Source organism: Lates calcarifer, linkage group LG13, assembly GCF_001640805.2.
Source record: "Lates calcarifer isolate ASB-BC8 linkage group LG13, TLL_Latcal_v3, whole genome shotgun sequence".
NCBI lineage: Eukaryota > Metazoa > Chordata > Actinopteri > Centropomidae > Lates > Lates calcarifer.
In genome coordinates this window covers 6,928,384-6,952,512 of record NC_066845.1, presented here as the reverse complement: position 1 = coordinate 6,952,512, position 24,129 = coordinate 6,928,384, and the positions used below count along the sequence as shown (strand labels likewise).

The 24,129-nt window shown below is 40.5% G+C and overlaps 1 protein-coding gene across 3 annotated transcripts in view; it reads left to right on the top strand.

Moving 5' to 3' along the window:
- Positions 1 to 24,129, top strand: part of dock8 (dedicator of cytokinesis 8) — a 51,709-nt gene that overhangs the window by 24,536 nt on the left and 3,044 nt on the right. For 2 of the 3 annotated variants that reach the window (XM_018669117.2, XM_018669120.2), the window contains 34 exons: positions 98 to 191; positions 824 to 986; positions 1,798 to 1,915; positions 2,204 to 2,274; positions 2,442 to 2,586; positions 2,979 to 3,080; positions 3,235 to 3,330; positions 3,574 to 3,808; positions 4,107 to 4,271; positions 4,395 to 4,570; positions 5,003 to 5,095; positions 6,225 to 6,320; positions 6,736 to 6,885; positions 7,199 to 7,312; positions 7,455 to 7,610; positions 7,958 to 8,097; positions 8,503 to 8,666; positions 9,062 to 9,213; positions 10,543 to 10,725; positions 10,923 to 11,049; positions 11,568 to 11,655; positions 11,814 to 11,910; positions 12,591 to 12,725; positions 13,008 to 13,160; positions 15,597 to 15,755; positions 15,864 to 15,964; positions 17,232 to 17,424; positions 18,051 to 18,194; positions 18,387 to 18,518; positions 18,922 to 19,056; positions 19,344 to 19,433; positions 20,230 to 20,466; positions 20,572 to 20,715; positions 21,869 to 21,975. In XM_018669117.2, coding sequence (XP_018524633.1) covers positions 98 to 191; positions 824 to 986; positions 1,798 to 1,915; positions 2,204 to 2,274; positions 2,442 to 2,586; positions 2,979 to 3,080; positions 3,235 to 3,330; positions 3,574 to 3,808; positions 4,107 to 4,271; positions 4,395 to 4,570; positions 5,003 to 5,095; positions 6,225 to 6,320; positions 6,736 to 6,885; positions 7,199 to 7,312; positions 7,455 to 7,610; positions 7,958 to 8,097; positions 8,503 to 8,666; positions 9,062 to 9,213; positions 10,543 to 10,725; positions 10,923 to 11,049; positions 11,568 to 11,655; positions 11,814 to 11,910; positions 12,591 to 12,725; positions 13,008 to 13,160; positions 15,597 to 15,755; positions 15,864 to 15,964; positions 17,232 to 17,424; positions 18,051 to 18,194; positions 18,387 to 18,518; positions 18,922 to 19,056; positions 19,344 to 19,433; positions 20,230 to 20,466; positions 20,572 to 20,715; positions 21,869 to 21,975 — 4,655 coding nt within the window. The remainder of the gene's footprint in view (positions 1 to 97; positions 192 to 823; positions 987 to 1,797; positions 1,916 to 2,203; positions 2,275 to 2,441; positions 2,587 to 2,978; positions 3,081 to 3,234; positions 3,331 to 3,573; positions 3,809 to 4,106; positions 4,272 to 4,394; positions 4,571 to 5,002; positions 5,096 to 6,224; positions 6,321 to 6,735; positions 6,886 to 7,198; positions 7,313 to 7,454; positions 7,611 to 7,957; positions 8,098 to 8,502; positions 8,667 to 9,061; positions 9,214 to 10,542; positions 10,726 to 10,922; positions 11,050 to 11,567; positions 11,656 to 11,813; positions 11,911 to 12,590; positions 12,726 to 13,007; positions 13,161 to 15,596; positions 15,756 to 15,863; positions 15,965 to 17,231; positions 17,425 to 18,050; positions 18,195 to 18,386; positions 18,519 to 18,921; positions 19,057 to 19,343; positions 19,434 to 20,229; positions 20,467 to 20,571; positions 20,716 to 21,868; positions 21,976 to 24,129) is intronic. The other variant, XM_018669118.2, reaches the window with a different exon arrangement.

Genomic DNA, 24,129 nt, shown 5'->3' with positions numbered 1-24,129 from the left:
TCACCCCAGCAAGAGGCACCCCATCACTCATCAACTTTCCAGCTTGCCCACTTTCTTAATGTGTTTGTGTGTGTGTGTGTGTGTGTGTGTGGTTCAGGAGGGAGATCGTTTGAGTGATGAGGACTTGCTCAAATTCCTGGCAGATATCAAGAAAACCTCCGCTCCACAGAGGAGAATCAAGACGATACCAGGTTATCTTTCATCATCCAAAACACTCATTCTGAAATCTTATGTTATTTTAATTTAGCAAGTTGGGAAGATAGAAACCATGTGTGCTATGTCCAACAACCAGTTAGCTTAGCTTATCTCAAGATTAGACAAAGACTTTGTTGAATACATTGTAGAGTGTAATGGTATAAAAATGATGTGACCTGGAGTCTTCATGTCACCATGAAGATCATCAGAGACTCCAGGAGGTTACTGGCCAAGAAATAATCTGGCACATAACCCCCACATAAAGCTATATCATCTGTTTATTGCACTTTGATTTTTTGCACAGAGTAACAAACAACCAGAGTTATTTAGATGTTTAGAGATGCTAGTAAGTGGATTTTGTTACCTTTGGACAGACGCAGACTAACTGCTTTCCACCTGTTTTTAGTCTTTATGCTAAACTAAGCTAACCAGCTGTAGATTGCAGCTTCATATTTTAGAAGACAGACATGAGCTTCTCATCTAACTGTCAACGAGAAAGAGAATAAGCAAACTTCCTCAGAAAGCTTGGTTTGATTTTATCAGTGTGTCTGTTTGTGTATTGATTTTGCTCAAAGGTCTTCAAATATACATATATGCTGGTCACTGATGTGTGAATCTGGTCTTCAAGGTTCCATAAAACTGGACATGTCTCCAGTCCATGACACGCCGCCGGCATGTTTGTCCACTGAGCTCATTCCTCTTATACCAGTGGCTGAGAAAAACATTCGGCCAGTCAAAGAGGTGCTGGAGTTCCCATCCAATGAGGTTTATGTCCCTCACAACATTTACAGGTGGGCTGAAGGGCATAAAATATAACTGAAACACCACACACTCCATACATGCTTGTTAACAATTTTATCCAAAATGTTTTTAAGTGCTACATATTTTTGTGAGCCTATGAAATAGATTGTCAGAGAAAAGGAGAACTGCTTATGTAAAACGTGCACCTCCAGAGGATGAAATACAAACAAGAAAAGAAAACACAACTGATTCATAGCTTGAGGTGTAAACAGGTTTGTTTGCTGTTGCAGACAGTTTATTTCTCTGAAAAGCCAGAGGCAACAAGAACAGTCATGCTGTACTCATCACTCAAGAGCTGACATCGCTTTGCTCTTTTTAGTGTAGTTCCTATTTTTAGGTATTTCCATCCACGCTACCTATTGCAGCGTAGTTCAACAACAGTGAGCTAGCCTGTGTGAGCAGGGGTTTAACTCAACTCAACACTCAATTCTAAAACAGTTTTGCTGGTGACGAAACATTAGTAACTTCATGTGTGAACAAGTCCTCTGTGTGGTAATGACATGCTGTTGTTCACTGAGCATTTGTTCAGTGGAATTTGTGGTAATTCCCTGCATTCAAAGTTTCAAGACAGATTACAGTGTTGTATTAAAACCGCAAAATGACACAGTAAATTACTGGTTGTTCTGATTTTTCTGTGACACCACTGTCACCTTACCATTGTATGACTAAGATGTTGGTGTAGAGCCAGTGCCACCTAGTGTTGTATATTAGAACTGATACATTTTACATACAGAAGGGTTTTTATGTATTAATTAAACAGGAAGTCCCCCCGGCATGGCTTCTCTCTCTGTGTCTCTGCAGGAACCTGCTCTATGTCTACCCCCAGAGGCTCAACTTTGTCAACAGACTGACATCGGCGAGAAACATCACCATCAAAATGCAGTTTATGAGCGGGGAGGACCCTAGCTGTTCTCTGCCTGTGAGTGCTGCTGTTTATGATCCTGTCTGTCAGCAATATTTGGATGGTGAAATAGATTTTTCATAATTATTCCACTGTGTGAGCTATTATGGAGCTATTATTTTGTATTACTTGATTAATGGAGCTTGATTTGAAAGCAAGAAAGCCCAGCACTTGTTAGAGTAATCACACAGTGACTGGAATTGATGAATAGTCCTGTCAGTTCCACTCTACACAGGTATTTTGAATGAAGTGCATTTCTCAATTTATTGTGAATTTAATTTGTATTTTTCCCCTGTCTTTCCTCAGGTCATTTTTGGGAAATCAAATGGCTCTGAATTTTTGCAGGAAGTCTACACTCCTGTTACCTACCATAACAAGCAAGTATACCTTATTGAGTTTCATTATACTGTGTGTGATGGCTTATTTTTGTCATGTAAACAGTCTGGGTAACTCCCTGACTCTCCCAATGCATTCTTGTTCTCATCCATCTTTCTTTTCTTCTTTGTTGCTTCCTTTATTACTCCCTGCTTTCCCTATGTCTCAGGTCCCCAGACTTCTATGAGGAAGTGAAGCTGGCTCTTCCAGCACGTCTGACGGAGAGACATCACTTGCTGTTTACCTTCTACCACATCAGCTGCCAGCAGAAACAGAACCAGAGTGGCAACTGTGAGACACTCATCGGATACTCTGTAAGATTGTATTTCCAAATGTACACACTTCAAAAGACAGTGCAGTAGTAATGTATGTCAGCTATCAAATCATTAATCATTGCATAGTTGTTTATTAAAAATATTCATAGCAGAACTTTTTGTGACACCTGTGTGTTGTGTTTGAATGCAGGCTCTTCAACCTAAATCAGTATGTCAGTGTATGTGCTGTATGTCAAGTCAAATCAAGTCAAGTCAAATTTTATTTATATAGCGCCAATTCACAACAGAAGTTATCTCGAGACGCTGTATATGTGTATGTCTAAAGTTGCAGTTAATTCTCCTCTTCCACCATGACACCATTACACAACATTATTTTGATGTTATATTGCTCATAGCTGACACAGTGAATTTGCTGTTTGCCTCTGATCCAGTGGCTGCCCGTGTGGAATAATGACCGGCTGCAGACTGGTCAGTTCTGTCTGCCCATTGTCTTGGAGCGACTACCTGTCAACTATTCACTGCACTCACCTGAGGTATGTACATCTAACTATTTGATTATTTAAAAAATAATAATTCTATTAATCCATATGAAAAGGAGCAAAACAGTGTTTTAGAATATTTTTGTCTAATAAAATCAAGTGTTTTTAAAGGCAACACTCCTATTCTTCCTGTGTCTTTGGTTTGTAGAAACTTCCTCTTCAGGTCCCTCCTGTCAAGTGGATGGAGAGTCACAAAGGACTTTTCAACCTCGAGATCCAGGCTGTGTCGTCAGTACACACACAGGTGAGTTATGATTGAACACACAAACACAGTGAAATGATGTCTTTTTCTCGCTCTATCTGTCATGAACACCAGTCGACTGAACATTAATGCACACACATGTACTACAAGTGCCCACTTAATTGTAGTAAGACATTTGCCCTGAAGGATTACACGCATGCTGTCTTGTTACATTTGTTTCTCTGTCTGTTTCTGTCATCATGCCTCTGTACCACAATGTAACAAATCATGTCTTTTCTGTACCAGGACAACCACCTGGAGCGTTTCTTCACCCTCTGTCACGCACTGGAGGGTGGAGCTACATTCCCTCTACGGGTCAGAGAGGAGAAAATTCCAGAGAACAAGCTGGAGCATGAGCTGAAGCTCAGCATCATCTCCCTGTCCTCCTCCAGTTTAGAGCCTCTGGTCCTCTTCCTCCACCTGGTACTGGATAAACTCTTCACTCTCATCATGCAGCCCATGGTCATCGCTGGCCAGACCGGTGAGGCATTAGATTGACTCAAATAAATTAATAAAGTTGCTATTGTTGCAGAGAAATTTGTAGTTGATACTTGTGGTTCTTAAACATTTTTAAACCAAACCAATCAGTAAACTGATCAGTAACTTTTTTTTTCAAGCCAAGACTTCAAATATCACCCCCGATCCAGCTTCTCCTGTGTGTGGATTTACTGCTTTATTTTTTATTATTGATGACTCTATAGATGATATTTTATCTCATCCTGATATTGATATGAAAGTTCTAACAGTTTTGTGTGAATGTTTATATTTGTGTTCCACAGCCAATCTGGCCCAGATAGCCTTCGAATCAGTGGTTTCTATTGTCAACAGTCTTCATAACAGCCAGGAGCTGACCAGGGACCAGCAGGGTAGGAACAGCCTCTTGGCGACCTACCTTTATTGGGTGTTTCGTTTGCCTGATCCCCCTCGAGACATGCAGAACCCAGGTAGAAACATAATGATTTCTAAATATGATTTTTTCTTCTGTTTCTAACTTTCACATGATTACATTTGCTGTGATTATTTTAAGAATTAAGATTTGATTTGTTTGTCCGTGGAACTGTGTTCAGGTTCAGGGAATATACCTTCAGCAGAGAGCCGTTACAGCACCATGGGTCGGGCCACAGCAGCTACAGTTGGCAGCATGCTTCTTCAGTCCAGAGTCCGCAGCAGCAGCAATCCTGACATCCCTGGTCCCCACACCTCTGCTGAAGATGCTGAGGTTAAAAGCATCCTCTCTGCTAAGGTACAGAGCAGCAACAGACTTAATCTGGAATTACTTCAAAGAAACAGTTTAATGTTACATTAATTTAGTTCAGTTTTGGAAGCTTTTCTAGCTGCCAAAAGAGACTGCTACATTAATATTCGGGTACTCTCAGAGGCTAATTAGCATTGATTTTAAAAGTTGAAACAAACCTTTTCTGTGTCTGCCCCTGTTTTCCCTGAAAGCCCATTTATCACCAGGCTAACATATGGTTTTATATTTTTGACAAACTACATTCACACTCACCACTGTATGTAAATATCCCAGCATGCTTCCTAATATGCACACAAAACAGTCATTTGCTTTTCATTCCCACAGTACATTAGGTATTGTAATAGGCCACTAGACACCCTCTCTAATGAAAGCATCCATCACGTTCAATGTGACGGAACCTGTGTGTGTTTCTGTCTCCAGGGTCACAACCACCCAGGCAGCCGCATGTCCACCTACGTGGATGTAAACAACCACCAGAGCCCCACAGGAAGCACCAGGCCCTCCAACAGAAAGGTGAAAAAAGGACCGTCATTCCTTTAACCCTTGCTCTCATCACTAAACAGATTTTGAATCTAATCACTTGTGCTCCCCAACACAAAACTGATGTTGTTGGATTGTGATGATTTTCAGTGGTAAATCTCATTAAATGGAAACAAGAGCATTGAATTTATGATGTCATATGGTGTCATTTTAGACAACAGTGTTGAATGAGTCTGAGAGCGTATTTAGATATGCTACCCAAATGATTTCCAAATGAATATGGCATTACAGCTGTCATTCTGAAAATGGGCCCATAAAACACAGTGTTTGCTGCAATTGATAGCTGACAAAATATTCATTGTGTACTAAACAGATTTAAATGATATTATCAGCCTTGTGTTGTTATTGTTGTTGTTCAGCTTAGGAAAGACTTGCTCCAATTCACTAGACGAAAATGAAACGTACAGTAATATGTCAGCAAGTATGTACGACAAGGTATCTTGATGTAACAAAACAAAAGTGAGTTTATCCATTAATACAGCTATTAATAAAGCATGAAGCATCTGTGTTGCTCTAGTTACTTGCTATCTATTAGCTGAGATAAAGCAGAATTTTAAAACAGGTTTTAAATTTTAGTACAGATGTTTGATATATAATTTTAATCAAGATGCATCATCCAATCAAGGATCATAATATATTAGAGTTATATATTAGATTTAGCTTATGATGCTATTTATATCAATACCATTCATGTTCAGTGTGGAGACACTGCACTGACCAAGAAATATTTCTGTTAAAAGCATAAATTTAGCTATTATCCCATTCACCATTCTGGTTATAAATAATCTGATGAATTCATCTTCTTACAGTCTGGATTATGTATGTATTTAACAATATTCAGACTTTGCATGTCCTATAGTGGACTGAAGTTGAGTTTCAGCTGTTAACACTATTTTCCACTTGTGACCACATGGGGGGAGTGTGACACTAAGGACACCACTGCTGTTTTAGTGGCTTCCCTTCTCAAAGCTCAGCCAGTTAAGATTTCTTAGAGACTTAGAGATGCATAGTCTAATACTTCTAGATATCATATTTATTGTAACAAGCTATCACCAGGGCAAGACCGTGTCTCACTATAGTTTGTGTATTTTCTCTTTTGCAGCAGTTTCACGAGGAGCTGGCCCTACAGATGGTCGTTAGCACGGGGGTCTGCAGAGAGAATGCATACAAATATGCCTGGTTCTTCTTTGAGCTCCTGGTTAGTTTGATTTTCTTTTTTTTTTCACTTAACAAAAAGCACCCAGCTAAGCTAAGAACAGTTATGCATGGTAAAGATAAATGGATGAAGTAATAAAAATGACTTACAACAAACAATACATGACCTTGCAGCCACATACCTTAAAAGATAAAGATGATAGTTTTATAGTGTGATGAATAAAAGGGCATTTGTAGTCGGTAGTTTATCAAGTCGCTTCACAGTGTACCACAGTATTGGAAGTGTACCATTATTCACATTAACTCTTATCCCTTCAGTTCATCTCAGATATGGTTTTTCCTTTAATAACACCACATAAGGTTGCTCACAATTTAAATGAAAAATTTGGATAGAAAATGATGATAGATTTATGGCGTATTTATGATTCGTATGTTATGTGTGTTGTATACTTAAATAGGTGAAAAGCATGGCTCAGCATGTATCTCAGCTGGACAAGCAGAGCGTCCCTCGACGGAATCGCTTTTCTGACCGATTCAAAGATGACATCACCACCATTGTCTCTGTGGTTACAGCTGAGATTGGGACCATCCTTGTCAAACAACAAAAGGTAAGGAAAATGAAGATGAGGGCGATGGCAACAAATTAGGCCCATCTCAACCATATTAATGTTACTCCCACTCTAAAATGCTCTAAGACATTTGTATGTATGCATTTGTGTGCTTTCTGTTCTCCTGGGTTTGCTAGAGGCAGTTTCAGCCTCAGTGTACATGTTGTCGGTGTCCTCCAAGCCGCAGGGAAATGGAAGTGCTAATTATATTTGCCTCTGTAGTATCAGAAGCTCAGCTTGCACAGCTAGATGCTCAGCAAGATCCACTCAGTACAGCTTACTGATTGCTGTTTGTTGATTGGTGTTGTTTTAGGAGGTAGAGCAAGCAGAGAAAGTCAACATTAGCCTGGCCTTCTTCCTCTATGACCTGCTGTCTCTCATGGACCGAGGATTTGTCTTTCAGCTGGTGAAAAACTACTGCAACCAGGTAGAATAACACTGATAGGAAACCAAATCTGTTAAGCATGTATCTTCAAATGCATGATGCTTCATAGACTTTTTTTCTGAACATCTGCATTGGTCCTGCTGCATAAAAGCAAGAATAATTTTCTGTTCTGTTTCTCTTCTAGATGTCAGCTAAATGTGTTTCATTGCCAACATTGATCAGCATGCGTCTGGAGTTCCTGCGAATCTTGTGCAGTCATGAGCACTACCTCAACCTGAGCCTCTTCTTCAGCAGCCCTGCCTCTGCCCCCGCCTCACCATGTCCATCTATCTCCTCACAGGTCTGCCCCACCTGTCAGTTAGGATTTGCACTTACTGCAGTTGCAGTGTTTACATTTGCATTTTACATATTAAGTTGTATCACCTTACATTTCTACATCAACAAGGTTGAAGAAAATCTTGTATAAATTGTGTGGGCGTCATGCCTTCTAGGAGAAGAAAACTTCTTGGAAAAGAAATACAATAAGCTTTAAGGAGAATTGAAAAGTGGAGCTTAGGGAGTTATTAGATAGAGTAGAGGAGATTAGATAGGATTCAGTCAGGAAAGCGTGAGATAGTTTTTGATGGACTGTTTAAATAGTACCCTGCTTTGTATTAACGCTCTCTTGTCTGTGTCGCTCTTCCTCAGAGTTCCGGTTCATGTAGTTTCCAGGAGCAGCAGAGGATCTTGGGGTTGTTTGAGCTTTCTCAGGAATTCAAGCAGCAGCACTACCTTGCCGGTCTGCTGCTGACAGAGCTCAGTGCTGCTCTAGACATGGAGTCAGAGGGGTATGGAAACACAGACACTTTCCAAAATATTACCTCCTTATTGCCTTATTATATATATATATTATATAAGCTGTTGTGTAAAGTGCTGCCCACTTACCTTCTAGGTTCTCTCATTGTTGAGATTATCTTATATAGAGAGATTGGAGTTCCAGGTCATGGTTGTACAGGCTGATCCATCACCTGCAGTTGTTTCTATGGAGGAAATGAAGACATATTCATGACATACTCGCAGTCATGCAACTCTATTTAGTCTTTTTTTTCAGTGAAAGATAAAATGTCAGGCTTAATGAAAGATGAAGAATAGTCTCTGTGTGCAGCATCTCTAAATATTTGACCACTGCTTCCTGTTGTGATGTAATTTGTGGATTCAGATTGCATTTAAAATGTCTGTTTGTGCTTTCATAGGGGAAAGGTCCAGAGAAAGGCCATCAATGCCATCTACAGCCTGCTGTGCTCTCATGATCTTGACCATCGCTGCATTAAACCTGAGGTCAGAGCCAAGGTGGCTGCTCTCTACCTCCCCCTGGTGGGGATTATCATTGATTCCACCAATTACTTGGATTTCACTGGTAAACACACACTCACGCACATGCACTTAGAGCCCTTGTTGATCTATAAAGTTCATGTCATTTTTTTGCACATACAGCATACATACAACTTCCATTGTAAATTATTATACAAAAATTGTATTTTGCCAACCAAAAGCATTGCATTCACAATAGACAGTGAAACTGGTTCTTTACTTTTACTGAAGAAGTTTTAATTATATTTCTGTACCATTTACACAGTGGCAATTAAAAATCTCTATACAGAGGACTTGCTTGATTCCTGCATCTCTTTTAACTCTCTTTAATAGAGACATAGTAGTGTCAAAACTTTTGTACAGTTAAGGCTCAAAGTTAATTGCAAGTGCTCCAGTCCTTTCCTTCAGTTTAATATATTTGACCCCTGTTTGTCTCTGTAGTTTCTGACGCGCGCAGCGGGAAAAACAAGTCGGGCGGACCTGAAGATGACCTTGAAAATGTCCCACCCATCAATCAGTCTGTTGCTATGGCGATTGCTGGGAACCCCTTCAACACACTAGGACGGAATGTTCTCGTTTCCATGGCATCGATGGTAAAATTCTGAAATAATTTTCGTTATCTGAAGATGCGAACTGCTTTTCATTGTTTTTAAAAGTTCAAAAGTGCTTCTGTGTATGTGTTTGCGTGATTGTATCTGTAAGTATTCTGCCTCCTAACAGGTGAGCTGCACTGAAGTAGATTGATTAGCTGTCAGAGTAGCACACACACTTCATCCATCCTGAAAAATCACACACACACACACACATAGGCATACACACACACGCATCTGCGGGATATGGTTTATGGGCAGGCATTGCCATCATAAGTGAACAGGGTCGTCCTCCCTGACAAACACATCCATCAAGTGTGGCTACAGCAACAACACAGGCACTAAAACTGAACACTGGCATTCTCTTCCTCTTTCTCTGCCTCTTTCCAAGAGATGAATCAGTTCCTTGTATGTTGTTACATGAAATACTGTTGTGGAAAAACTGATTTTCACGCAACTGAGCCATCGGCCTGGTATCCATCACAAATCCAAACATGGCTGCCAGAGCGCTTGTTCCTCATTTTCAGGCTGTTCCCCTTCAAACAGTATTTGAGTCTTTTACTCTCCGCAGCAGAAATGGTTTTTAACATGAGGCACATTTTCAAATAAACGTGATGTTTTTCATTACATACTACAAATATTTGACGTCGGTTCTGGTGAGCTTCACTCAGTCCTGCTGTGGAACAGATACCTGGAAACCAGGTTCTAGGTGGGACACCTAGAGCACTAGGAGGTTAATGACTACATTTATCAAAGCTGCCACACAGTGAAGCAGCAGTAACCCTCTACAGTAGCGATTCATCATCACATGAATGAAGGTAAATTAATCTGCAGTAGATTTAACACCTATTATAAGATGGGGAAGAGAACAACACTTCACTAAAGCCAGTGTGAAAGAACTGGCCCGCCATGTTTGTGGTGTAAAGAAACCAGCGTTAGTGTGTCAGGTACAGTTGTCATGTACACTGTGTAACTCAATGGGTAGAGCAGGAAACTACCACTGACAGTGTTATGGATAGGTCTTAGTGAGGGTTAACTGCAGTAAAAATATATGCATTCATTGGGCTGTGATGTTTATGCATGATAATATACATTGAATGTCGTTAAATGACATTTACAAAGAATTATTTTTTTACCTCCTGTTGTATATGTATCACTTCTTTTCAGGTACATTAATTTCTCTGTCTGTGTGCACATACAGCAGATGCATGTATGGATATTTGTGTGTACATTTCTGAGTGAGTGCAGATGCTCTCTCCCTCTCCTTCAGTGAGAACTACATCATATCACATCATACTGCATATCTGTCTCTCTCTCTTCTCCCCTTCACAGCATGGTAAATCCATAGCCACCCTGGCAGCAGACACCAGTCGCCACCTGTTGGTGTGTTTCCTGTGGGTGATGAAGAACGCTGATAGGAGTCTAATTCAGCGCTGGACTATAGATATGCCTCCCTCACAGCTCAACAAGCTGCTGGAGCTCCTCACTATCTGTGTGTCCTGCTTTGAGTATAGGGTCAGTTTGCTCATTTATCAACTTGTTTTCTACTGTCAGTTAAATTAATTTTATGTTTATATAATTATATATGAAACTATGCATCAGGGGTGGCTGGTTCCATGTGTATTTATCATACAGAAGTTAAGTATTTATTATAAAAACTGTATGCACATTGTGTTTGTACTTTGTGAATATGTGTTCGTGTGTGTTTGTAGGGTAAGCAGAGCAGTGACAAAGTGAGTACCCAGGCCTTACAGAAATCTCAGCAGGCCAAACTGCAGCTGGAAGAGGCCCTGCTGAGAGGAATGGGAGCCCGCGGGGAAATGATGAAACGAGTTGGAGGTAACGTATTTCTCTGCACTTATGCAGGGAAACAACTTGGAATTGCTTTTCTGGCACATTTAGAACTGCAGTATTTCCAGGTTTTGCACACGAACTACCTCCAAAACTAGTAAGCACTTAGATTTTCAAAATCTTATCAGTAGTTCATAAATGTGCGGTCAGCAAGTCACAGAAAGAACCAGTTTCAGGTTACCCTGTGCCTATCTCAGTTATCCTGTGATAGTCAGGAATTTTGTACAGCTGATATGAACTGATTCAAATATGAGTGTACTGCAGGATAACTATATATAAAATATTGTTTGAATTGTTTAATTTTTATCAGCAATTTATTACACAAGTCAACTAATCTGCTATTTGCACTGCAATCAACCTTTTCTCGTAAAACATAATGTTAATTCATCTATTAGACGGCATGGATTCTAGTGATACAGTTTAGTACATAATCAGTATAATTATATATAGTAGCAGTTTTAATATAATAGCTATGAAATTATAATTTGCTTCTGAAACGTTGACAGGAATGGACAGGACTATGGGTCAGAGAGAGAACCTGCGCTGGAGGAAAGACCTCACTCAGTGGAGACAAACCAATGACAAACAGGATAAGTATGTTCTAACCTCTGATTCTGCTTCCAGTTTTCAACATTTTGTGGTGTCTGTGTCTGCCTGTCTTGCTTCCAGACTTTCTTAATTTAACCTTTTTTTGTTGCTTTCTTTCCCTTTCTCTCCTTAATATCTGTCTCACTTTCATCACCTTCCATCAGAACTAAAGCAGAATTGGATCAGGAGGCTCTGATCAGTGGGAACTTGGCAACAGAGACAAACCTCATAGTGCTGGACCTGCTGGAGACCATCATACAGGTCAGAAAACACTCGCTGCAGTATCTTCCAACACTGTATGTTCTGTACATGCAGTGCAAAACATATACTTTATACACTTTATGCACTTAATCCAATCTTGCAATTAATACTTCTTTTGCCAAGCTTATGATATGGTGTTGTTACTATATTATATTGATAAGTGTTTGTAATATTTTGCTTCTGCAGAAGGAACTGAAAGTCAACAAGAAATTGTCTTTCATTAGCGAGCCCTATTAAAAAAACGATTTCCATGCTTGCATAATTGATATACCAATAAAGGATATAGAAGTGAACCCTGCTTAGCTTTCTTTAGAATGTTTTGAAAGCACTAAGCCAAACCACGGAAATGTCATACAGTGTGTTTTCGCTCAGGAAAAAAATGATTGAATGCAGGTGCAGGTAAAGGTTTTTAACTGCTGAGAGTGACTTGTAATATTAAATGCATAGAACACAATGATATATTGTCAACTCATGCAGTGCTTTTTAATTTTCGGTTGAAACATATCATATACTGTGCATTAATCCATCTTTCTGCTGTAAAGTTCACTTGTGTACTATCTATATGTCAAGCACTTAAAACGTTGGCTTTTTCTCTCAAGTGGGTCCTCAGTGTACCTGCAGGTTTTGTCATTTGTTACATATGATTTGTTAGTTTTTTTTTTCATCTGTCTCATATCCAGGCGGTGCCATTGGCTGAGTGTAAGGACAGTGTGATTGGTGGGGTGTTGAAGGTGTTACTCCACTCTCTTACCTGCAACCAGAGTACAACTTTCCTCTCTCACACCTTCAGCACGCTCAGAGCGGTTGTTGTCAAGGTACTTTCATTATGATATGTTTATGTGTTTATTTGATTGCACTTTGTGATAATTCAGGAGGCGTGTGGGTTGGCATGTTTACATGAACATTATCTATGTCTAAATTAAATTTTCTTATTTGTTTGTGGGGGTGGCAAACTGCTGATACAAGCCAGATTATTTATGTATATATGCATGTGTGTGTGTGTGTGTGTGTGTGTGTGTGTGTCTGTGTGTCTGTGTGTGTGTATACTATCTTGTGTGTCTGGTATTATATGTCTGTTTGTGTGTGTTTGTGTGCAGTTTGGGGACCTGTTGTTCGAGGAGGAGGCTGAGCAGTGTGCAGACCTATGCCAGAAGGTGCTTCAGTACTGCAGCAGCCCTGTCGATGAGAACAGGAGCCAGGCCTGTGCCACCCTCTATCTCATCATGAGATACAGCTACAGCAATGCCAGTGTAAGCACACACACCCACACGCAGAAACATGTAATCACATAGAAAAGATCATCCTGTATTTATGTTCCAATTGATTGTAAGGATACACACACATAGAAACACACACACACACACACACACACAAAGCAAATGTCAGGCATGTGTTACCTCCCTGTCAGATAAAACCTTATCTAACATCTAAGCTTGCAGGAGAAATTGCATTTATGTCAGATTAAATTTAATGTAAGTGCACATGAGAGTTCAGAATTGCTTATGATACATGGTCTCATGAAGACGCACAGAAGCAGGGAGTCACACACATCTTATCCGCTTTCTCCCTGCTGCTCAGCTTTAATGTCTTTTCCATGTCTATTTTGAGCGTGCTGCAGAAAGTTTCTGCTGAATGATGTGTCTCTGAGTAGAGAGCAGAGAGATATGTCACTGTCTGCCTCCCCATGTTCCTACCGCTCTTTAACTAATGACAGCCAGATCTCTCTCTCTCTCTCTCTCTCTCTCTCTCTCTCTGTGTGTATGTATGTGTGTATCAGTACATATGTATGTGTGAATGTTTAAGTGTATGTGCCTCAAGGGCAGGGAGAGAGAGGGAGAGAATGTGAAAGGGGCGGAAAGGAGGAAATCATGATGGAGATAGAGCAGTGTTTTTGCCAGGGGTGAAGCGGTGATGGAGGGAAATAAAAAGAAAGAGAAAAGAAAATTGAGGAGAGACAGATCTGAAGGAAGGGAGGTTTAGGATAGAGTATCTCCTTTCATTTTCTCTGCTCGTTTGATAACTCCTGTTGCAGTCGATATTTCCTGTGTTTACGGTCTGTACACTTTAATGAAAGTCAGACACCAGCCTGTGGAGCACTCAGACACACACACATACATACATACACATACAGTATCTCCAGTTTAAAGAGAGTATTTCCCCTCTGCGTGTCCCAGCGTATGTTTGTTTATATGGTGTATACAAAGAGAGCTGTGATCTGAATTAGCGTAGCAGCCGTATGACTCATTCATACAGAACTTACTCTCTACCTCTTCCTTTGTTTATGTTTTCATCCCTTCATCCGCCCTCGTCTTGCTCTCTCGTCTGTCACACACACTTTTTTTTTCTCTCTCTCCATCTCTTTAATTTTAGTTTGTGGTAATAAAAGGAGAAAATCCTGGGCTTTTTCGTCAGAAATGGAACAAATCACTAAAAACAGATACCTGTGGTTAAAACTAGGGAAAGGTTGGAAAGAAAACTAACGGAAAGGGGCAGATGACAAAGAAAAGGAGAGAGAAAGACAAAGAGGGTTATGTGTTGACTTAAGCTATCATTTAGGCTACTATTGAGCACACACATACACATGTACACACTGAGTTAGAGGGCAGTGATGGGTGGTTAGGCTCTGGCTCCATGCTCAGTTGAACAGAATGGGGCCGTAGAGATGATCCATGGGTGATTATGTCTCTGCTAATGGGAGATCATTTCCCGCTTAGCTGGTCATGCTGGAGATAGATGGGACTTCACACATACGCAAGCACACTCTCTCTCTCACACATACACACAGTCCTCACTGCAGAGGATGGAGGGGTGTTTGTCAGGCCTGTTATTTTGGACAGGTAGTGTGACAAATGGAGACACGGGGAAAAGGATAGGGCAAAGGACAGAAACTGAAGAGAGAAAACAACAAGAGCAGCTTAACTTGACTTGGAAAATTTCAAAATCTTGGATATGTTTCTACTGCATGTTAGATGATCCTCTATACATCCAGCAATTACATACACACAGCAATGTACGGCGTGTAAGAATTTTGATATGTATAGGTATATGTTCTGGTACCCTACTGATATATTCCAAGAAAGGAGCATGTTTTATGATAAAGTAGCTTAGTAGTTAGAATTCGTTTTGTCCAGTGCTTATATAAGGATAAGGTAATATTTGTATGTAATTTCTATTGCCTACACTAGTTATACAATTGGCCATAAAAATAAAAAGTACATTGTATAATGTAGGACAGTTTTAATGACTATAATGAAATTAGAAGCACATGGGTTACTTTGGACCTGACAATGGCCTGTCTCTGATAGAGAGCCTCTTTTGTTGAAGTAAATACCTGCATTGGCTATTACTGGACAATTTATGGTAACTAAGCAATTTAGAGGTAAAATGCAGTCAAACAGAGGGAGAAGAAGGATTGTTCCTATGCATGCAAAACATCATTTGCCTCTTATATGTAAGTGTGTCTTGTCTAGCAATTGAATATATTTCATTTCTTTCTTTGGCTCGTAGAGGAGGCATCAAAAAGGGAAAAAAAAGGTTTCATTTCAGAGTCTGTGGAAATCCATAGTCACAGGGAATTCAGCCTCACTAAGCTGCAGTTTCACACCGAAACTTTATCTCGCTGTATGATAAACACTGCAAAATGCAAAACACTGACATTCATTGAATTTCCCCTCTGTCTTTGACAGAACTTCTCAAGAGTGAAGATGCAGGTCACCATGTCTCTGGCCTCGCTGGTGGGCAAGTCGTCAGACTTCCAGGAGGAATACTTGCGACGCTCACTCCGTACCATCCTGGCTTACGCAGAGGAGGATACTGAGATGCAGAACACTCAGCTGCCCTCACAGGTATCAAATAATAGTCACAATCACACACACACAACTACTGTATTACATTGCAGATATTGATTGTGTTGTAGCTTCATGCTGGTCCCTTACATTTGTCTGTCTTTTCAGGTGGATGAACTTCTAAGAAACCTTAATAGTATTTTGTCAGACACAGTGAAGATGAGGGAGTTCCAGGAAGACCCTGAGATGCTCATGGACCTCATGTACAGGTGAGGCCAAAAAAAGCATCTTTCATAAAAGGCTGTCTCCTTGTTTCTGCCTGTCCTCAGTGTCTGTCTCTCAACGTCGCACTCTCTGCTCTCTTTCTTTCTCTCTCTCTCTCTCTTTCTCTCTCTCGTCGCTCTCTCTCTCTCTCTCTCTCTCTCTCCCTCTCCCTCTCATCGGTGTGGTTTCTCTCTATGTTGCGCTCCTGGTTCCTATTTCTCTGTGGTCTGGGCTGTTTTGCCTCTATTTGCTGCCCTCACTATGGTAACCATGTGGTAGCAGTTTAGTCTTCTGATCTGGCTTTGTGTATATGCAGATGCAAACAGTGTGTGTATTTGAGTTTGTGTGCTATGCGTGGGTGTGTGTGAAAACATGAAGGGGGAAACACTGAGACAAAGAGAGCATACATGTGCTGTATGTTGATTTAGGCACTTCACCTCAACATGCTCTAATGTCACCTACATGTATCATTTATCATGCACCTTTCTGTTTGGGTTTTGGTCCCAGTGACCTGGCGAGTGTCTGACAGATGTACAGAATGACTTTACACATTTACCTACAGTCACCCCAACATTTACCTCCATGCTACCAAACACACACAGGTCATTGACGCAAAAGACATTTGGTCTCCAGATGCTTGAATTAATTTGTAAGTAGTATAGTGACTCACCTGCTTTATAAATAAATTTTTTAGTGTTTTAAATTAATTCCAGTGTTGCTAGGCTAATGATTATTCATGCATTCCCTGAACAGAAAAACATTTTCCATATTTTATAAAGAACCCACTGATCTGTCGCACTCACTCTCATGCAGCACACACATTTTGATATATTTGCTGTCCATTTGTACACATAGTGTTTATTTATGCCTATACAGGAATTACATTAACTCACCTGCTTCATTTTGGGTAGAGATATTTATTGATCTCTTTCATGTTACAAATGTTTCTGCCAAAATAATCTGACATAAATGTAGTCACCAACATTTACAGAATATACTGTAGATAATCTTGTCTGCAGTGAACCCACATCTTTAACTACCAGTACACCACCTGCAATAACTTGTTCCTACTTTATGTAAATGCCCTTTTGTAAAGTTTTCTTAGCCTGTTTATGCTTTCTGATTTGTATTTATTGTTGTTACTGTCTTCTTGGCAATGTTTTTCTTTGGAGAGATTTCAATCTCAATGAGGCTTTTACCAGGTTCAATAAGGGAAAAGGAAAGAAGAGGGAAAAAAACAGACAAATACCCACTGTCCCCTCCCCTCCACAGGATAGCGAAGGGCTACCAGACATCTCCTGACCTCCGTCTGACCTGGCTGCAGAACATGGCAGAGAAGCACAACAACAGGAAGTGTTATACTGAGGCGGCCATGTGTCTGGTCCACGCTGCTGCCTTGGTGGCTGAGTACCTCAGCATGCTGGAAGATCACAAGTACCTGCCTGTTGGGAGCGTCACTTTCCAGGTAGACAACACAAACATAGATTAACATACAGAAACAGCAATGAACTAATTACAAACACATGTTAAGACTGCAAAAAAACAACAATTACAGCCAAACAACATAACCATTCATCATTTGTTTGTTGTGGCTGTTGGTTGTTTTGTTGAACGGAAGCAAACCCTCCCCTGCACAACACACCACATCACACATCTCCCCATGGATTACTCCCAAATTTGGTTGTGTGTGTCCAGAGGGGGGAGCTGTACACTCATAACGTCAACATATAAATATGGTCCCCTGGTAGCGCCACTTAACACAGTGCCTTTGAAGATTTGGGGGTGGGGGGTGGGGGGCAGATGTGCTCCTGTGGGAACATGTGAACAGACTGTTCCCCTGAACTGAAAACAACCAGTTACAACAGCAACTATGATGACGGTGTTATCGATGAGCTGTGTCACACACGAGACCTCTGTGGCGCTCTGGTACAGGACACTCTAACCTGCAGCAGTCAGCAGGTCATTGATTGGATGGTCATCAAATTAGTTCCATTTCCCACTGTAGGACATCTCCCTTTAAAGCTAGCCACGTGATTGATTATTTGATTAAGAGGGCTAATTGATTGATTAGCCAACTGATTTTCTCCTCAGAACATCTCCCCCAACGTGCTGGAGGAGTCCGCGGTGTCGGACGACATCCTGTCGCCGGACGAGGACGGGGTGTGTTCGGGGCGCTACTTCACTGAGAACGGCCTGGTGGGATTGCTTGAGCAGGCTGCTGAGCTCTTCAGCAATGTGAGACAATGAAACCGCACTGATATTTATGTGTAGGGTTAACACGGAAACCTGTAGCTGTACACCAAATCCATACTACACTGTCATGCCACAGAACATTTGGTTTACATTTTTAGTTTCAAGTGCAATTGTTTCCTCTTTATAAACTCTTCACGGTCATGCTAACCAACACTATTGGCTCTCTCTTATCAGGGATGTCTCTATGAGGCGGTAAATGAGGTCTACAAGATCATCATACCAATCTCAGAGGCTCACAGAGATTTCAGAAAACTGGTATCCACTCATGACAAACTACACAGGGCCTTTGATAACATCATTCAGAAGGTAATATATGGCACTTTAGGAGCTGCTTCATTTATGTAATTAATGTTAAAGTAGGAATTAGAAAACCAGTAAGATACTGTAGTAGATCATGTTGAAAGGTTTTCTACAGAATGGAAAAGTAATTTAAAAATCATTTGGGTACCTAGATTGGGTACCTAGAGAAGTATATAGAATATGATTCCTTGACATTTATCTCAGATAATGAAGATTGTTATTCTCAACAGTGAAAGTTTTTTTTTTTTAATTGTTTATAGGCATATCAAAATTTTTAAACTAAAGTCTTCAAAGCGTTCTTCACAATAAAGATCCAATAAAAGGCTCTTACCATAATGAGAAAGAATATGTTACTGATGTCATACTGATTAGTGACTGATATAAAATCTTCTCTGTGTTTCCCCTCCAGGGTCATAAGAGGATGTTTGGAACCTATTTCCGGGTGGGTTTTTATGGGGCCAAGTTCGGTGACCTGGATGAACGAGAATTCATTTACAAGGAGCCTGGGATCACACATCTGCCTGAGATATCACACAGGCTGGAGGTACAAGACAGGAGTGTGTGTGTGTATGTGTGCATATTGCGTATTAATATGTGATTGCAGTGGAGTGACAGGGAAAGACATTGTCTGGCTGGACTGGTGAAATCTGATAATGACTGAGAGACTCTGACTAAGCAGAGTGACTCAGGGCAAGACCTAAAATCATCCATTTGTGACCTTTTTAGAAAGCTTGGAAAACCTAGCATTCATTTACATGCTTAAGAGGAGAAATAATAGACTATATTATGAGCAACAATGTATAGTAATTACAGAATTTCCCCCACTCCTAGAACTTCTACAGCCAATGTTTTGGAGATGACACACTGATAATGATCAAGGACTCTACACCAGTGGACAGAAAACAACTCAACCACAGCAAGGTAGGTGACCATAATGTCACATCACTGATTTCTACTACATGTGTAAAATTTTATATATGCATCACCAAATGCTCATGTCATGTTGAAGAACATGAGATAAGTAAGAAAATGGTAAACATTTTTTTTATTCTTAGTAAGAACTAAACAATTGTAGAGAGCATGTTAAGTAGTAGGCATGAAGCACAAGTGTGGATTATGGTATTATAAACAGAAATAGAATAATGAATATGTGTATAAAATATGTGAAGTTACACAAAATTGACAAAAAAAATGTAAAATAATTTTAACAAGAAAAGAAAAATGCAGGTACTGTGTTTCCTAATGTAGACATCATATGTGAGGAACATGCACATTTAGATTTATGCAGAAACAAATACCTGTAATACATTATAAAAGCTGACTATGTGCAAGATGCATCTGTCATATTTGTCTGTTTTGTTGCACATCCTGAAAAGCTGTCAGAAGAGAAGCACAGATTTGTGTGTGTACACAGAAAGTACACAAGCCAAAAATGAATAACAGCATTCCTAAAAATAAAGATTAGTCCAGAGGGTAGGAATGCAAAAATCAGCAGAGGACAGTATGAATATACACTGCACTGATGTGTCTACCCTCAGCATCCTCCCTGCTGAGGCTAAGGCTGTTAGGAACGGAAGAACTGTACACTCTGACGGCTGTTGGCAAAAATATATAAATACATAAAGAACTTAAGCTTAAAGCACTGAATTTTTATCACAGTGACAGCCCAGTTTTATGATTTAAAAAAAAAGGAAACTAAACTGCCACTCCTCTCCAGGCATATATCCAGATCACTTACGTGGAGCCCTACTTTGATGACTATGAGATGAAAGACCGGCTGACAAACTTTGAGAAGAACTTCAACCTGCGGCGCTTCATGTACACCACGCCTTTCACCAAGAGCGGACGGCCACGGGGCGAACTCCACGAGCAGTACAAGAGGAAGACCATCCTCACTACCATGCACGCCTTCCCCTATGTCAAGACTCGCATCAACGTCATCCAGAAGGAGGAGGTAAGTGTAGAACATGTAGTGGCTTTTAAGACACTTTCTCCACACTTGTTTGCATTTGATTGCTGCAATAAATTTTGTACATTATTGCCTCACATTTGTTTCCAGTTTGACCTGACTCCTATTGAGGTGGCCATAGAGGACATGCAGAAGAAGACTAGAGAACTAGCAGTTGCCACACACAGAGAGCAACCTGATGCTAAGATGTTACAGATGCTTCTACAAGGCTCTGTGGGAGCCACTGTTAACCAGGTAATGTATGAGCACTGCAGAGATTTTGTGAATGAGGGCACTGCTCCCATTTTACACCACTGTGTGTCTGCTCATATTATAGCTGAAATGATCTGGTACTTCATGTTTAACAAATGGCGTCTGTTCTCCTAAAATGATTGCAATTTGTATCATACATGGCTCCTTTGTCCCCTGAGTGTTCCTTCTTAATGTGCCGGGGGAAAATAAACCAGAATAATTTACCTCTATTTATCTTATCACATTTACAGTTTCCATTGTAGTCACAGAGTGCAGGTGGGAGACATGACAGTGATCACACATCAAAGCCTTCACCCCATCCATAACCCTAATCCTTCCTTTGCTTTTCCCCTGATTTAGTTAAAACGTCAATTCATGGCCCCTCTTCCTTTCATGTCTCTGCTGCACGGCATGCTGAACCGGAGGTCTCTTTGATCTGATAGCTTCCAGGTCCTGCCAGCATGGTGAATGTTGGAGTAATGATGAAGCTAGCTACAGCGTCTCCGCTCCCTCCCCCTATGCTTTATCTTCCAGCGTCTAATCTGACAGGTCCCTCGCTCCGACCTGATGGTTGTATACATAACACTAATGCTCAGCAACTCTGTAAACATATAACTCTTGACTGTAATCAGCACAGGAGGCTGGGTCTCTGTGTCTGGGTCCACAGCTCCGTCACCAAGGGCTAAGGCCCGGGCCAAATGCGTTTATGATGCTAATCAGAGCTGTTTAACTGTGCCTGTCGTGATGCAGGCGCTGCGCGAGCGTGCTGTGGTTTTATGATGAATATAAGTTAGGATAACAAGATCTCATACTGGGCAAATGGGAGCCAAATGGTGGGTGTACGCGGGGATAGCTGCGACATTAGCCATGCAGGAGGCTAATCACGGCTCCCTCTCTGATCTGATCTCTTCCTCATGTTCTAGTTCAGCATCTCGGCCCCTAGCTGCATTAGGCATTCAGTTAGCAAGTCATTTCCCCCTGTCTGAATGAGGGGCACTCTCATCCCTCCTTTGTTCATATGCTCTCAAACACTTCCTCTCTTACCTCCTCTCTTTCCTTCCTCCACTCTGTTTTTGCTTTCTCTTTCTTTGTCTCTTTAACTCTGTCTCTTTGTTTTTGTCCCTTTCCTCCTCTCTCCACCCACCCCCTGTTGCAGGGCCCATTGGAGGTGGCCCAGGTCTTCCTGAATGAGATCCCAGCGGACCCAAAACTCTTCCGTCACCACAATAAACTGCGCCTGTGTTTCAAAGAGTTTATAATGAGGTAAGATGCAAACAAGAGAAACACCACCTAGTGACAACACACTGTACCAAAGTGAAAAAGTAAGGGAAAACACCATAAAAAACAAACAAGAATCTTCATGATCAGCCATAAACCTAAAGGAGCTCACTAACTATTATACCTGAATTTGCATTTCTTCTTCTCTTTATTGTTACCAGTGGCTGGCACTGGCTCAGTAGCTCAGTAAAATGCAGCACAGTGTGAGACTTGACTTAGAAAGAGTGAAAGTTTTCTCCAGGATGCTTGGTGCATACACAGGAAAATAAAAAAGTGCTGTAGACAGCTGTGAGTGATGGAGACTGATATCCTGCTGTTAAAGCTGAGTGTCAGTCAAGATGCAGAGATGGAAGCGATAATTGCTGCTAAATAGCAAACCGGATGATAGTTAAAGGAACAGGTAGGGGCATTGTGAATTAAAATAATCCACTGTGACAGGGGATATTTTTTCATTTCCCAAATGACAGTGCAGGATTTTTCCTCATAATATCACTAAGCTGTTTTTCTTCCTGGAATTGCAAAGGTTTATTGTTCCCAAGAGTTTCATTATATTTTGAATATTCAGAACGTAATTTAAACCATCCTACCCACAGCAAGTGAGGATATGCTGATTTTGTGCAGAAGACCTGTGCTGTGTTTGTGAGTGTTTTGTGTATTGGTGTGTGCGCGTACGTGTATGCGATTTCATCTCCTGGACATGTGCCGTTTGCCTCCAAAAGGTGGTTTTCATTTTCTAACCCTCATGTCACATTCCAGCTGCCTTGATTGCTACAAGCAGGTTGGCAAATATTTACTGTAATTTCAGAAGTTTCAGTTTATTTTCTATCCTAAATCCAGGAAAGCTGGCACTGGACCCTTTGAATGCCAGTCTTCTTGACAGTGTCGTTCTTAAAAAAATCCACTCAGGAAAACATAAATTTCTAAGATGGTCATCTTTTTCCCCGCTCAGCTGAATCTTCTCCATCACATACAGTATGTCCTCCTCAGGCATCAGGCCTCTCATCACAACATGTCATCGCTGTGCAGCTCATGACTGTTAACACTGCTTTTTAAATGCTTACTCATTACTGTGAACCGGTGCACTGTAACAGTCAGGATAGGTCTGTGTGGTACACAATAACATTGCAACAGTAAGAATATTCTTATGATATTCATAGGTATCACGGTATCGCAAATTTATGCCAAACCTTGTAATAAATTCTAATAAATTCTACTCGCATGTAAAATCCAAACAAAATAATGTATTTTGTTGACTTTTATTTTGATGTGCTTGGAATTATAAATGTAAACAACTAAATTTGATTTAATTACAACATAATCTTATATTGTCATGACATAATTCCACCAATAAACACTTATGTCAATATGATAATTCCCCAGTCCTGGTTCAGTGACAGATAAGCCTTAAAAACTGTTAAGCTGTTTTTAAGGCTTACCACAATTTGGAAAAGACTAGTAAGTAAATTGAACCAACAACTACAAGAAAACTCAGCTGTACTGAAGACAAGAGCACATTTCTAAAACATTTTTTCATAGAGATTTGGGCTTGAAGAGGGGGATGGTTGAGGGGGTGGGTTGATGATGTGCTTGATTGACAGGTGTCTCAGTCTGTCACAAGCTTCAGTGCTGCTACCTTCTAGGCCCGCATCCCCTTTGTCCCTGCGATAAAAGACAAAAATGACCCTGTTTTTTCCTACAGTCAGCTCAGAAAGAGGTGTTGCAAATACAGGATAAACCAAACATATATACTACTGAAGAACACTTATTCAGTTAGTTCATAAGATGAAGGTACCTAAATATTGTAGTTGCTCATCAAGAGAATTCATTAAAAAAAGGTAAACCCAGCAGTTAGACATACAGCTGCATATATATTTTTTTATGGCTTGGAAAATCCTTTACTCTTGTGAGCTGTCATTAACGCTCATTGTCCCACGTATTTACTGTATACTGTTACACGACATTGCAGTTTCCATATTACCCTCATTAAAAGCTAAGAGACAAACTCAGACTAAACTCAGACATGTGTTTGCAATCATCACAGTCTCTCTGATTTCCTGCAGACTGCCCTGTATGTTGGCCATTATACTTGCCATGATAGAGGACTGTGGGTCCTATGCTTGCCCTTTTATTTCTCAGTTC